This window comes from Gobius niger, assembly GCF_951799975.1.
Source record: "Gobius niger genome assembly, chromosome: 4".
NCBI lineage: Eukaryota > Metazoa > Chordata > Actinopteri > Gobiiformes > Gobiidae > Gobius > Gobius niger.
Genome location: NC_136855.1, coordinates 25,892,575 through 25,906,395, shown reverse-complemented (window position 1 = coordinate 25,906,395; position 13,821 = coordinate 25,892,575). Strand labels below are relative to the sequence as shown.

Genomic DNA, 13,821 nt, shown 5'->3' with positions numbered 1-13,821 from the left:
TGATACAGTATGTTTAATGCATAAAGGCATTTCCCGTAGACCAGATGAGTGGTTCAGGCACAGATGCAAATGTGACCTTTGAAAATACACTATGTAAACACTGTATACTGTATGTGGAGTGGTGCCGACGAACTGCTGTTGGCAAACATCTATTGGAATTTGGGATGTATACAAAGTATACAAGAAACAGTAAACATTTTTAATTTATTCATACTAGTCAAGTGTGATCCATAATTTATGCTTTTGGGTGCACTTTCAATCTGCCTATTTTTTTTACTGTTATTATTATTATAATTATTGTTATTATTAATAATATTATTATTATTATTATTATTATTATCATTGTTGTTGTTGTTGTTGTTGTGTAAGATTTAGAAGTGGATGTGTCTGTGTCAACCAACATATATTATATACAACGTTATATTCCACATTTTGAGACTATCCAAAATGATTAAACCAAACATTAAAATCATTGTTATAAAAATGAAAATTCGGCTGTGAACTATTTTCCTTCCCGTGCATAGATTCAGTGTTCTAATTTTAAGGATTGAGAGCTTTAACTGGACTATAAACAACAGTAGATTTTTGTTTCAGAGCAGTTATTTATTATGTGACAGTGCAAACTGTCTTTCCTTGATGAGTTCATTCCTGACCTCAGCTGGGGAACTTCCTCTGCAGTGACCTGTTTGTTCAGGCTCTCCACCACATCCGCTCAATCCTGTTTCTGTTCTACATTCTTCTGTTTATTCAGTACTGGCAGCAGGAGCTGCCAATTTTGTTGAGTATGTTTCCTTTTCTGAGCTATTAACATGAACAGAAGCACCTAATAACTGAATATCCTTTGAGAACATCTATGGTTCGAGATAGGAGCAGGATGGGGACAAATTAGAACGACTAGCAGCACGGTGCAAACGCAGAGGAGAACAGAAGCCACTGCAAATGCATTAGACAGTACAAGTCTAAGTCCTCTGATCACTTTGGATTTGATTGGCATTGCAAATATTAAAGCTGTGACACTAAATGATTTAAACAGGGTAGCAGTGTATAGTGGGGAAAAAGCCACGTACATGCGTGACAAGTAAAGTTAAACTGTATTGTTCAAAAGCAAATGCTTAATATTTTTTTTAGATTAGATGACACTTAATTGTCTTTACGCACATCAGAGTACAGTGCCATAGCATGCTGTTACACATCTTGAACAGAAATGTAATGAAAGTTGTTATCACTAAAATAAGATACAATGAGCCCACACGAGCACCATCTTCTTTTGATCGGATGCTGTAATTGATACAACATGCAGTCTGCTTGTTTGGGTGCACGTGAAGCAACAGGCTGTATCTTGTATTAATCTCCTGTAACCACTCAGAAAATGCTGGCACATGATCAAAAGTGTATGTGGCAAGTTCACACACAGTGCAGTGCAGCATAGTATTGGGAGAAAATCATCCAGACTGAACGCAGCTCAGGTTTAGACATGATAAGAGCCAATCCATTACACATGTAAATACTCGGCTTTAGGCACCAACTGTTACGCGTGATGCTGGATAAGCAGCAGATCTGTGGAGGGAACTATAAAACCCCTGAGACTGATATTTCTCTTTTCAACAAGCCCCGTTTCGTCGACCAGAAAGCCTGTGTACAGATACAAGCTTCGTACAGCTGCAAGCGCACTACCTAATTGAGGAAACAGATCAAGTGAAGTGAAGCAGGACTGATTAGATCTTGCAGCTTTCACAGTGGCGACATCACGTCATTGAAAATACAAAGTCTGGCTGAAGTGCAATTCACGGCACGGTGGCGCAGCGGTTAACCCATGCAGGCTTTTGGTTGGGGCCTAGGAATTGGTATGTTCTCTGTGTAGGTTTCCTCTGGGTGCTACTAAAAACTCATACAACTGGGTCTCCTCTGCGGCTGGAATGAATGAAAATCGAGTTTGGGACAACAGATGGAAATTAGTCCACAGTTACAGTCCACTATGATGTGTTAGCTTGCACAATCTTATGTGTGTTCATTTACTGTCCCAATCAAATAGAATATACACCCTTCCATATGACTTTTAAGATGAACTAACTGTACTTAAGTGACATACTACATTTTCACCCACATGATCACTTACGCTAGTGCTGAAGGACCACGTTTGAGCTCACCATTCTACTCTTACTTGGTTATGAAGACATCATTGAATTCAGAGCAAGGGAGAGAAAGGCTCTGGTTTGGCAAAGGTGGAAGCTCACCACCAAACCTGAGGTGTAATTTCTGCACAGTCTAAAGAGGCACACTATCAAGGCCACAGGTAATTTTGTGGCTCCAGCATGACTTGTGACCTAATTAAATGAATAAAGATGTGAAGAAATCTTCATTTCCGAAGGGATAAACACACAGCTGCAGCGGAAAGGTAAGAGGGAAGGCTTCTCTTTGTGCAGGGAAGAATAGTGGCGGATGAAAAGCCACTGGCAGGGGAAAGGCGAAGAGCTGAGGACATTTAAATGGTGCTTTGATTTACATGCAGCTGCAGTGGCTGCCTCATTTGTTTTGATAATAGCTCATCGTGCACACACTTTATGTGAATCTGTCTCCACTGCATGTATATCTGAGGGAGTTAACAAACATCTCTCTTCTCTCGTACTCTTGATGACTGCTTGTCTCTCACATCTGGCTTTCCTGCCGAGTTCACAACTCGTTTTCTGGTTTCTCTCGAGTCATCAGTTGAGCAGAGGATATGCAGATCCTTCTTGTGTCCCTGGAGTCCATGTGGTCAACGCACCAGTATATAAATTCTCATTAAGCCTTTCCTCTCCTGAAATTGAATGTGGGATATTGTCATTTGTAGTTGCAAGCAATTGGAACAAATGAGAAGACTTTTTGCTTTAATCAGGTCTTCCCTTGCCCCTGTCCTCTCTCTATCGCACTACCCCCCACTCACCTCCTCCTCCTCCAGGCCTGTGGAGAGTATTGATGATGAAGTCAGCTGCAGGAGAAGACCCTCCTCTCTCTCTGACAGAACCATATTTCACCATACTCAGGCGGCACAGTTTGGGACCAGTGACATCACCAGTGCAGTAATTTCACAGGCTGCTAAGGAACCACTAGTCAGGCTTCATGTTTCTTCAACACAAATGCACAGCCCTTGTAGGAGAATAAACTACAGAGTCAACTCAATGACTGAATTTAAGGCAGGTACTCAGTAGTGTGTGCTTCTCCTTGCCCATGCGGTTGTGTTTACTGGGCCAAAATATCAAATGATTATAGATTCTCTTCTGCAATCCTCTGAAATAAATTGTTGTTTCCTTCAAATTCCACCATCACTTGAAGGATGTAAATGCTAATCTGTACTGTGGGCTGTTGCACAAGTCTGCACAGCTAAACACCCTTCATAGCATGTAGTGTTAAACTTTCATGAATGCAGTGGTGCTCCTCAGCGGCTGGTTGCCTGAAAACAACACATTTCCCCACGTGCTCTGCAAATATATCTCCTCTCAGCCTCAATAACAATTTCTCTTTTCCTTTATTTAGTGAATATACAATTATGTTTGTATGTTGACTTATTGATTATATTTTTCCTCTGCACTTTCCATGCTATCATTTAAACTTTCAATAACAAAATGGAAACGGCAAATAGGTAGGACAGCGCCCCCAGTGGATATTACCAAGCACTCAAGAAAGTCAAGAGCGCCATCTGAAGGTGAGTGATCAATCGGCCAGCTCAAGGTTGATTAAAAGAAAACGTACAAAACAAACACATAAGAAGTACTTCACTAGTTTCCGAGAGCGTGTCTTCTGTTGACAGGGCTGCCTTCCTGGTCCGAGGCAATAGCACAAAATAGACTAATGTGTAACGTTGAGTGCTGAGTTGGAGCTCTCAGACCTGGGATTGCTGTGGCTCAAGTGGGTGTGTAGTGATTTCACTTATCTGAGGAAATTGAAGGAAGGCGCTGCGCAATGAGAAGAAGACAGGCAAAAGGGAAAGAAGCAAATAAAAGCAAAAGGAAGAAAGAAAGAAAAACATGCCCTGCAAAACTGTTCCCTGTATCTGTTATGGGGGGTTTAGCTCAGTACTCCAGCACCTCCAAGTGGTGAACTAGCCACATAACGAACTGTGATTCACAAACATTTCCTTCTCTTTTTTTTTTTTTGGCAGTAAAAGTGATTGCAAATTGTCATGCGCTCCATCAAAAAGCATCAAAGGCGATTGCGGTTGTTTTTGTTTTCACTTCGTCATCAACTTAAAATATCAAAGAGAGACAGCAAAGTCTGTGCTAATTTATTCCAAATGAGGACTTGCAATCAGTCTGATGCTTTCTGTACGAATGTCTCGTTTGTGTTCTGTCCTATCTAATTTTAAAGAACAATCACAGATAAACAGTGTACAAAAAAATGATGAAATTCATAGTGTAGTAAGTATATAGTATCAGGTAAGAATGGACCTTGATGTATTTTAACTAATAACATAAAAAAAAATACATTGCATTAGGTACTCTAGTTTGTTACAATATTAGTGTGGATAAATTTGACAAAACACATTATAAACACTACAAAAACAAACAACACAAAACAATTATCCCTCATTTGAAAAATGACACAACTCAGCTGTAATACATCTCTTGGTATCACTGATATTTGGTGCCAAACAGTTGCAATTCAATACTGAAGACATCTATTTTCCTGCAGCTACATCTGGTTCTGGTTGTACTGTGGGCTGGAGTACTGCTGGTCCTGCATAGCCCCTGCTGCTGCACCCATGGCTGCCTGCTGCGCTGCAGCTTGCACATGAGGGTTCTTCCACGCCCCTGTGGTCCACTCTTCCTGGGCTTTGGTCATGCTCCCACCACTGCCCCGGTAGAAGTTGTGGATCTGCACATAAAGTAAGTATCAAATGTTTAAGTAAAGTAAAGTAAGGGACAAGAGTTTACACACACAAACACACTTTGATATAAATCCTCTTTTTTTTTTCTTTTTAAAACAACATCTAAACCAGGGGTCACCAACCTTATTTCAGCTGAGGGCTACTTTAAGAGCATTAAGTTGTTCGAGGGCTACCAGTTAAAAAACAAATCCTAAAGACTTAAACGTACACTGTTCACTTATAGGATATTGACCCCATATTATATTAAAATAGCTGTATTTTAAACTCATACTGAGTCACAAGAACCAAAATAACTGTAATTTTAAGAATTAGATTCAAGAAAAAGAAGTCTTTTACACTTTAGAAACATGCCCCAAAGGGCCCCTGGGTGCCTGCAGGCACCACGTTGGTGACCCCTGATCTAAACACAACATGGCAAATTCAGACAGTTGTGAAGTATCTCATCAAACCTGGAAAAATTGAAAAATCTGATTAGAGTAGTAAACCTCTTGTTTCTTTTTGTTAAAAATCCTTGTTGGTGGTGGAAGAGTGGATCAAGTCCCACTTGATATATAACTTTTGCAAAATTCAGCAGCTCGTGTCCTGACGAAGACCAGGAACCACATTACACCGGTTTTAGAATTGCTGCATTGGCTCCCCGTGTGTTTCAGGGTCGATTTTAAGGTTCTTTTAATGTTTTTTAAATGTCTTAATGGTCTTAGTCCTTCTTATTATCTTTCAGAACTGCTTTTACCTTATGAACCTTCACAGCCCCTTCACTCCTCCGGCAGAGGTCTCCTAGTTATTCCTTAAGTCAACAAAAAGACTCATGGTGAGACGTCTTTCCAGAGTTACAGCCCTCGGCTCTGGAACGACCTGCCCACCTTTTTAGTTTAGCTTTTAACTAATATTTATTTTTGCTAGGCCTATTTATTTCAGCACCTTAAAATTAATTTGATTGATATTTAACTGTTATTAATATTTATTTTGTATTCATGTATTTTACCTCTCGGTCTTATTTTAGTGATCCTATTATTCGATTTAACTTTTTATCTATTTTAACAATTTCTATGCTCTTCCAGTTTCCTCTGGAGGAGCCCTCTGCCTCGGGAGCGGTGATTGGCTGTGGCTGCTGGGGTGCTGTCCTGTGGGTGTCTGGATGGAGGTGTGGTGTTTCTACCACACCTTGTCCAGGCACCCTGTGTTGGCGCCCTCTGGCTGCAGCCGAGGGGCCGCTCCCGATCGCTCCCGATGCAGACGGCTCCTTGGATGGTGTTTCCTTACCTGCTTTCTCTGTACCCAGCCTTACCTCAGCCTTATGTCCATTGTGTCCATTGTTTTTACCATGAGTGTGTGTGGTGTGCTTGTGTGGTGTGTTGATTGATTGATTGATTGATTGATTGATTGATTGATTGATTGATTGATTGATTGATTGATTGATTGATTGATTGATTGATTGATTGATTGATTGATTGATTGATTGATTGAAGCCAATAATACAATAAATAATAATAATTACCTGATATAAAAGATAGAATGAAAATGTATTTGTAAACAATGTCATTTGCTTGCATGCTATAACAGAATGAATGATTTTCCATAAAGTTAACATACTCCATTACAGAAAATACATCAAATGTAAATGTTACTTTCAGTTCTTACCTTGGTCAGGGCAAGGAAGGACAGAGAAGCAACTGCTGTGAACATGATTGTTGGAACAAGCATGATCAATGCAACGATAATGTTATAGCTGAAGTAGGAGATGGTCGCCAGCCAACCACTGCAAAGGACAAACACATCTTTATAAGCATTTTACACAAAGTCTGACAAGGGCCATGTAATTAAATATTGTCCTTCAACATGTTTCTGCTACTAAACATCTGGAGGTGAAATAGCAGTGATTGTATGGTTGCATATTAAAGTTTTAACGATTTTCGAGCTCATTGCTCATACATGAAGTTAGCCCACATGGAAAAACATGGCATTTATCAACGTTATGAAGGCTGACAAAGATTAATATCACATCATTATACCGAGTCAGGTGACATTTGAAGATGTCTTTAACTGCCTCTCAAAATCTAATAAAAGCATTAAAAAGTTATGTGAGGGCCATTTCTATTGGCCCATCACTGTCAGTTTAATGAGACTACTGAGTAAAGGATACCCCTTTTATAGCCCTCTCACTTTCTCTCAACAGCCACAAAGCCGCTTTTCAATTAAATCTCCAAAATGTTATCTCTCAATAGTTTGGTTCAGCATCTGGACTTGTAAACCATATATGCCATGCCGTGTAGAGAATGAGTTTTGAGGCATTAAAATTAGGCATTAAAAACACTTACCAAACACCCCATCCAGGGATACCAATGCTCTGAATGATGCTGATTCCAACTTGGGCCATGAACACAAAGAAGAATGCCATAAAGTTGAAAGAACTGTCACTCCTAAAAAAACAAAACAAAAATTGTATTTTTTATTTGATCTTTATTTAACCAGGAAACTCCCACTGAGATTAAGAATCTCTTTTTCAGGGAAGTCCTGGGCCCAGAGGGGAATTGTCCATCATAAACACCATTATGCTTGTATTTTACCTTTTTGAATAGAACATGTTATCTCTGCTCAACAATCAAATTGCAAATGACTGGTTTTCCAAAGCTGTCTTAAAAGACATGCATTGTTTGGTATGTGGACATATAAAGGCTCTTCCATGGATATTTTATGTGTTGCCTGAATGATAACATGCCAAAGTACTCGCTCTTGTATTTCTCTATGCCAGCAAGAACCAGCAACTGATATCACATATACTCGATAGTTTTGCTAAGATTCTCACTCTATTTTCTAAACTAATGTAATGGCTTGTCTGTGTCTGACTGTATGCTTTAAAAGATTGTCTATGCTAGTATAAGCAACATTAAACAACACTCTTTGGGTACTGCTAGTAGTAGTAAGACGAATTTTCTGCAATAATATTCATCAAATACATATGACATACTTGAATGCTTTATAGAGCGGCCTGAACCAACACACATAGGAGCAAGGCGTGAACATGATGAGCCAAATAATGGACAGCCCGAAGTTTGTGACTCCGCCTCCCGCGAACATCCAGGCAAAGCAACCAATGAGGTTCACGGCAAGTGTTGCACTGTTCACTGTGAAAAAAACAACCGACAATGTAACAGCATAAAATCTCAATACTCTGCTCTGATTTATGAAAAAAGAAGAATGAAACACAAACGTTGCATGTTCTAATGTGATATGCAGATAACACACACATACACACACACATGACGACTAATATTTAAATAATAATAATACTCATTATTAGCATTATTATCATCATCATCGTCATCATCATCATCATCATCATCCCCATCATCATCACCATCATGCATCTCATTCTAAAGTAGCTCTTCATTTTAACTGATGGCACCCTGGATGGACACACTTAAGAGGCACAGCTGGATCATGCAATATGTCAATCAAACAGTGTATGGAGAATTTGCTTTAAAATGACTTCACAGAAATATATATGGAAAGTGCAATGGCAACATATATGACACAAGACAGATGGCAAGCTGAAAAACACATAACAAAAAAGCGAGGACAAATGTGCATGCCACCCAGAAGCTTATGTAAATACTAAATACCTTATGTAGTCTATAATTAAAGGAGTACCCTGTGGAGAGAGAACAACTTGCTATAAAACATTTGTGTGTGGTTTATTTATTGTTTTATTGTTTTGATGCTTAAACTGAGACTGTAGACACAAAAGACTTTGATAGGAATGTGATTCTATTTGGCTTCATGTGTAATAGGCTGGTTGTCTCACTGCCAATTACAGCCACATTATTGAGGGGTATTAGATTGTGTTTTTGTTTTAAAAGACTGTAGGTGATTAGAAAAGTCTAATTGGCAAAGAGCTAAAGATGATAGCCTTGAAATAAGCCATCTTTGAACTTGCGAGCTAAAGCCACATGTGACCAAGCTTGTCAGGTTTTTATGTGGGTACGTTTGAGTCAGGGATTGATTTTCACATAGGTCACACATTATGCAGATATTCTGTTTTTGTATCCATATGTGTGTGTTTTTTTAACAGAAGCCTTTGCAGAGACCATGACAGTAAGTTCAAATGTGTAGTTGAAAGATTTTTGAAGACTAATAACCTTGCATTTAAGCCAGCCAACTTACATTTAGGACTCTTGTCGGATGTTTGGATAGTATAGTTGACTACAGAGAAATTAAAAAGTGGGGCCATCATCCCCAGGTTCCCCTAACTTAGGCCATCTGGTCAGTCATAATGACACAGAAAAGGCAATTATTCACAGCTATACCAATCAAACACAGAAAGGTAACGGTGCTCTTGTGAACAATCGCTTTCATTTTACTCATTAGTGAAACTGAAGATTTGTAACTTTACCATCAAAATTACATTGCACAGTCCCCAAAACGCCCCTGAATGAAAGTGTAATAACTCACACATCCACAGGTGGTACATCTTCTTGCACATGCTGCGATGCTGTTCGGGGATCTCATCAAAATCCTGGTAGAAGCAGGGTTTGACTGGGAGGAACCCAGGAAGAGGGGGGAAGTTTGGTTCTGTAACATATAAGCACAGTCACGCGAGCCACTGTCATTTTGAACTTTACCTATAGTTCTACTTACCAGCCATTTAGAAATTCAAACGTGTTGGCGTGCCCTCTTTTTCAGCCTGCTATAAAGATATCACATTTTACAAACAGTTTTACCTATAGCTATAGCTAAGAGACGATTTTGCGTTTGATGATAGCATAGTTCCGCCAGAAGAAGTGAACTCACTGATATAGGTTATTGCTTATATGATATCGTAGGCCTATAGCCTTCAATTAGCCTTTTTACGTTTAACATCGGTGTCGTCACCTCGTGTAATTCAACTGAAGGCAGGTGCGTAAGACAAGCTTAAAAGACATGTAATGCGTGTAATAAAACTCAAGCTAGCACACATTGGTATTAACGGCGTTTACCGCAATCGTAAGCTCCTTACCTCCAATACAAAACTGCCGCTTGACTTTTATATTTGACTGTTGAGGACTAATGTAGCGGTAGCCTGCTATGAACTACCGCAATAGGATGTGATCGCTGTTACGGACATATATTCAACGCCCATAAATCTAACAAAATATTACTTCGGGCACAGTATAGAACCCCGTAAAGCCGGACTTCTACCAATCAGCGCGCTTGTCTCGCTGATCCAGACCAATAGACAGATTACTGTAATCCTGGATCGGCGCGTGGTCCAATCACTGATCAGCTCTCTGTCCAAGGTGCTGAAATATGCTCAGGCGCAATCCAATCATTTGGAACTAACTTTGGAACAAACTTGGAACAAAATAAATATAATATTTCAGTGTTTGCAGACCTACTATAGGAGCACAGCACGTGTTCCAAGAGGACCCACATTCTTATTTATAAGAACTTATATTTTATATGAGCTTAACAATATGCTTAATAATGAGCTACAATATTGCCATAACCAGATGCATGTGTCTAATATGTTGTATGTATATAATAATGTAGCCTTAACACTGTAATTAAAGAAAGAAATGTACAGGAATATTGCCCTGAAGCCATTTGGACACTAGACGTCGCTGTTTTACTGCCTACATGCATAAACCTAGTTGCTCCTATTCAATTTATCACTGAGTGATAAACTTAAACTCTATAAGACATGAACATTTTCTCTAAGCCTTTATGAGAACCTAATTTGGACTTGGACTTGGCAATAAACTGACATGGACAAACACTCCCTTTATCTAAGGTTAGTCTGCTGAACCATACAGTGCAGCTTTTGTGAGTGTAGCTGTCGACACCTACTTGATGCAAGGTCGGTGACGCGGACGGGCACTCTGTCTAAAAGCTATGGACAAACGGATCAGGTCATTCTGTGGAGAATCTCTGTCAGTCAGTGAATGTGTAAAATGTGAAAAGCTAAGGATCTACTTTTTTTTTTTTCACCCAGTGGACAGATCGTACTGTGTTTCTTCAGGCCACTTTTCAATTTCACAATGACATATATTAGACATATATATTTGAAATATTGTAATGAAGATTGTTTTAAATAGATTTTTTTTTTTTACCTCTATAACTGGATTACAATCGCTTTCCGTTACTGAATTTTAAAATCACCCTGTGGTCATTCTGGTGCTTCCTTGAACTACAAAACATTTCCTAAATGTACCTAACCATTATGAATATACTGCCATGTGATTGTTACAAACAATTCCTTGGCCTACATTCACTTTTTTGGTCATTTAATGCCTGACAGTTGTCATTAGAAAGCATTTGTAAACAAATCAGTTGGTGAGACAATATCTATTTTGATATTCAGAATGTTGTCTTTTCCACAGAGTATGCGCATTAATGCAACAGAAAAGTGAGGGTATAAATAACATGAGTTACATGCGGCTTTATATCCAAATCAACACCTTTGTCTTGATTCTCAATCTCCAAATGAAAAGATGTTCCATTATCAATTATCCTATTTCAATTTAAATGAGCTAGAAGTAAGTGCTTGTGTAGTTAGACTCTCGATATCTCTGCATGATGCTGTAAATGTTGGCTTGGTGCCAGCACGTCTCTGTCCTTATATGCTATTGTCCTGCCTAAAGAAAACCATTTGCCCAGTCACCCTCTATAAGCTCATGTGCCACCGTTGTCTTTGTTTCTATGGCGACGCTTTCCTCTAGCCCAAGTATGTGGATGGCGTGCCTCCAGCTAAGAGAGGTGGAATAACATTGTGTCAAAGGCGGTCATACACCAGACTCATTTGCATATTTAAACATAGACTATGGACCAAACCGCACTGTGTTTGTTCACCAAACATAGTGCTGATTGTGACCGAAGCAGTCATTGATAATATGTAGGCTGCTTTGTCTTTTAAAATGCAGCGACAAAGCCATTTCAATTAAAAAAAAAAAAAGACATATAATGGGGACCATGGAAAACTGGACAGTCTGATCAATGGGCATCCTTTGTATGGACGTAATCAAGAAAGCGTGTCTGGAGAAAGTGTGGTCACGCGCCGGTTCGTCCAGCAGAGGTCACTGTTCTACCTCTTTGTCCGTGTTGAGTCTGTCCTCGCTTATTCAGGAGACACTGTGCTGTCAGGTAGAGTTGTGTATCTCTGACCTTGAGGGAGTTCTAAACACAGCATTAGAATACACAAAACACATTCATGTAAATAAACAGAACAAGAACCCTTGAGACAAGGACAAAAACAAAAAGAGGAAATAAACGAGGGTGTGTGCTTTTAATGACAATGAGTTTTCATAGGGTTTGCATAGGGTTTGGCGAGAGGAGGAAGAGTAGCAAAAAAAATAAAAATACCTTTACCTTTAGTATTGAGTGACTGTTTAAGTGTAAAGGTTCAGTAGTGACATAAATTATGAGACACACAAATGAAAAAGTGAAAACTTATTCACATACTTTAGAAAGTAAATGATTAACAATTGAAATATAAACATAACTTTTTTTATTCTCAAGTAAGAGTACAGATACTTCTGTTACTCCAGTATGAGTAGAAAGTACCATATGATAAAACTACTCCAAGTACAGTTACTAATAAAATGACTCAAGTGAATGTACTTGAGAAAATTTAACTTTAACTAGAGCACAACCTGCCTTTGGATGTGGCATCGATAAGTGTCAGTCTCTCATTCTTCTTTCTGTTCTGGACAATTGTCTTGTAAATCAAAATCAAAACCAAAAACATAAACATAAACAACTTTTACATTATAAATAATGCTTTTGTAACTGTGAATAAATCCACATTATTATTGCAAACAATAGCCGTTTATTATTATGACCGATATTATAATTGGATTATAGGTGGATTATACATGGCACATTTTCTGATTTGGTGTTTGTTACTAAACTTTATCTTTGGCATTGTGTATCATCATTTTATTAATAAACAGACGAGAAGCTGCTGGATTGTGCTCATTTTTATCATGGTCTGCCCAGAATGGAGAGATTGCAGCTTGATCACAATCAGAGGACACCACACTCCCATTAGTTTCCCAGATTAATCACATAATCTGACACAAATCATTCTGTATCAAGCTCAAAATGAACACACAGCAAATGAGCTGCACAATAAGGCGCTGGCCCTCGCATTCTCAATTACTTCAAAACATTTGTTTTGTATTTATTTTGCGCAAGATTCCATCAAAAGGCTTCCTTCGTTGTGCCTACTGGTCATTTAAATCTCAATAATGTGTTGAAGGAGCAGTAGTGTTTCGCATGCAGCAGCCTATAGTGAAGTGGTTTCCTGCACTCTCCCTCCTCTGCCTCGTGTGGTGTGAATGAGCATGGTGCTGCTGCTGCTGGTGCGAGTGATGCTGCGAGCGCTGCACCAGGCGAGTCTTTGTCTGCGGAGAAGGCTGGGCTCCAGCTGGCTCCCGCTGTGTGTTTGCATGCACAAGTCAGTGGGTCCCTCAGCACTCGGTGCAGGAGGCGAGCTGTGTGATTGATTGGGATGCACACCACCAACGCCCCCGTTACCACCCTCTCCTCCTCCTCCCGCTCCTTCCTCTGCTCCTGCTTCAGGAGCACATGTGTCTTTTCGGTTCTCCATTTTAAATGCAGACAGACTCTTGAGAATTCATGCAACAATTATTTAGATTTTCTTGACCACGACAGGGTAGGGTGGCAATTTGATGCAAGAATGCGACCATTGGGCATCATTTAGTTAATGGATCTCTTATTCATCAGATTTTGACGTAGCCATTCCTTTCATTCTTGTTGATATTCACTACATTAAGCAGAAGAGTTGCCTACTAAGTTCTTTGCACTGAGAAATATTTTATTCACACTTTACTGACAAAGGATTAACCAACATCCCAACAGACAGGAAAAGGGCACCTAAGGTAACGCATATTTAGAGTGACTAATTTGAAGTCCGAGTCTATCTTCATACGAACAATTAGGACTGGACGAGGGGAACG

At 39.4% G+C, this 13,821-nt stretch overlaps 1 protein-coding gene across 1 annotated transcript; it reads right to left on the bottom strand.

Annotated features, from left to right (window-relative positions):
* Nucleotides 1-4,659: 4,659 nt before the first annotated feature.
* LOC306962682 (secretory carrier-associated membrane protein 5-like) lies at nt 4,660-10,030 on the bottom strand. The gene is made up of 7 exons (XM_079555908.1): nt 9,861-10,030; nt 9,503-9,548; nt 9,317-9,436; nt 7,833-7,989; nt 7,183-7,284; nt 6,506-6,623; nt 4,660-4,851 (listed from the first exon to the last, which is right to left on the bottom strand). Exons 2-7 carry the CDS (start codon nt 9,507-9,509, stop codon nt 4,669-4,671), a joined length of 687 nt encoding a protein of 228 aa, XP_079412034.1. The 5' UTR covers nt 9,510-9,548; nt 9,861-10,030; the 3' UTR covers nt 4,660-4,668.
* Nucleotides 10,031-13,821: the final 3,791 nt, after the last annotated feature.

Coding starts and splice junctions, on each gene's coding strand:
- LOC306962682 (XM_079555908.1), bottom strand. Junction 6,624..7,182: donor ATCCCTGGATGGGGTGTTTG/GTAAGTGTTTTT, acceptor TGTCCTTTGCAG/TGGTTGGCTGGCGACCATCT. Junction 4,852..6,505: donor CCTTCCTTGCCCTGACCAAG/GTAAGAACTGAA, acceptor CTTTATGTGCAG/ATCCACAACTTCTACCGGGG.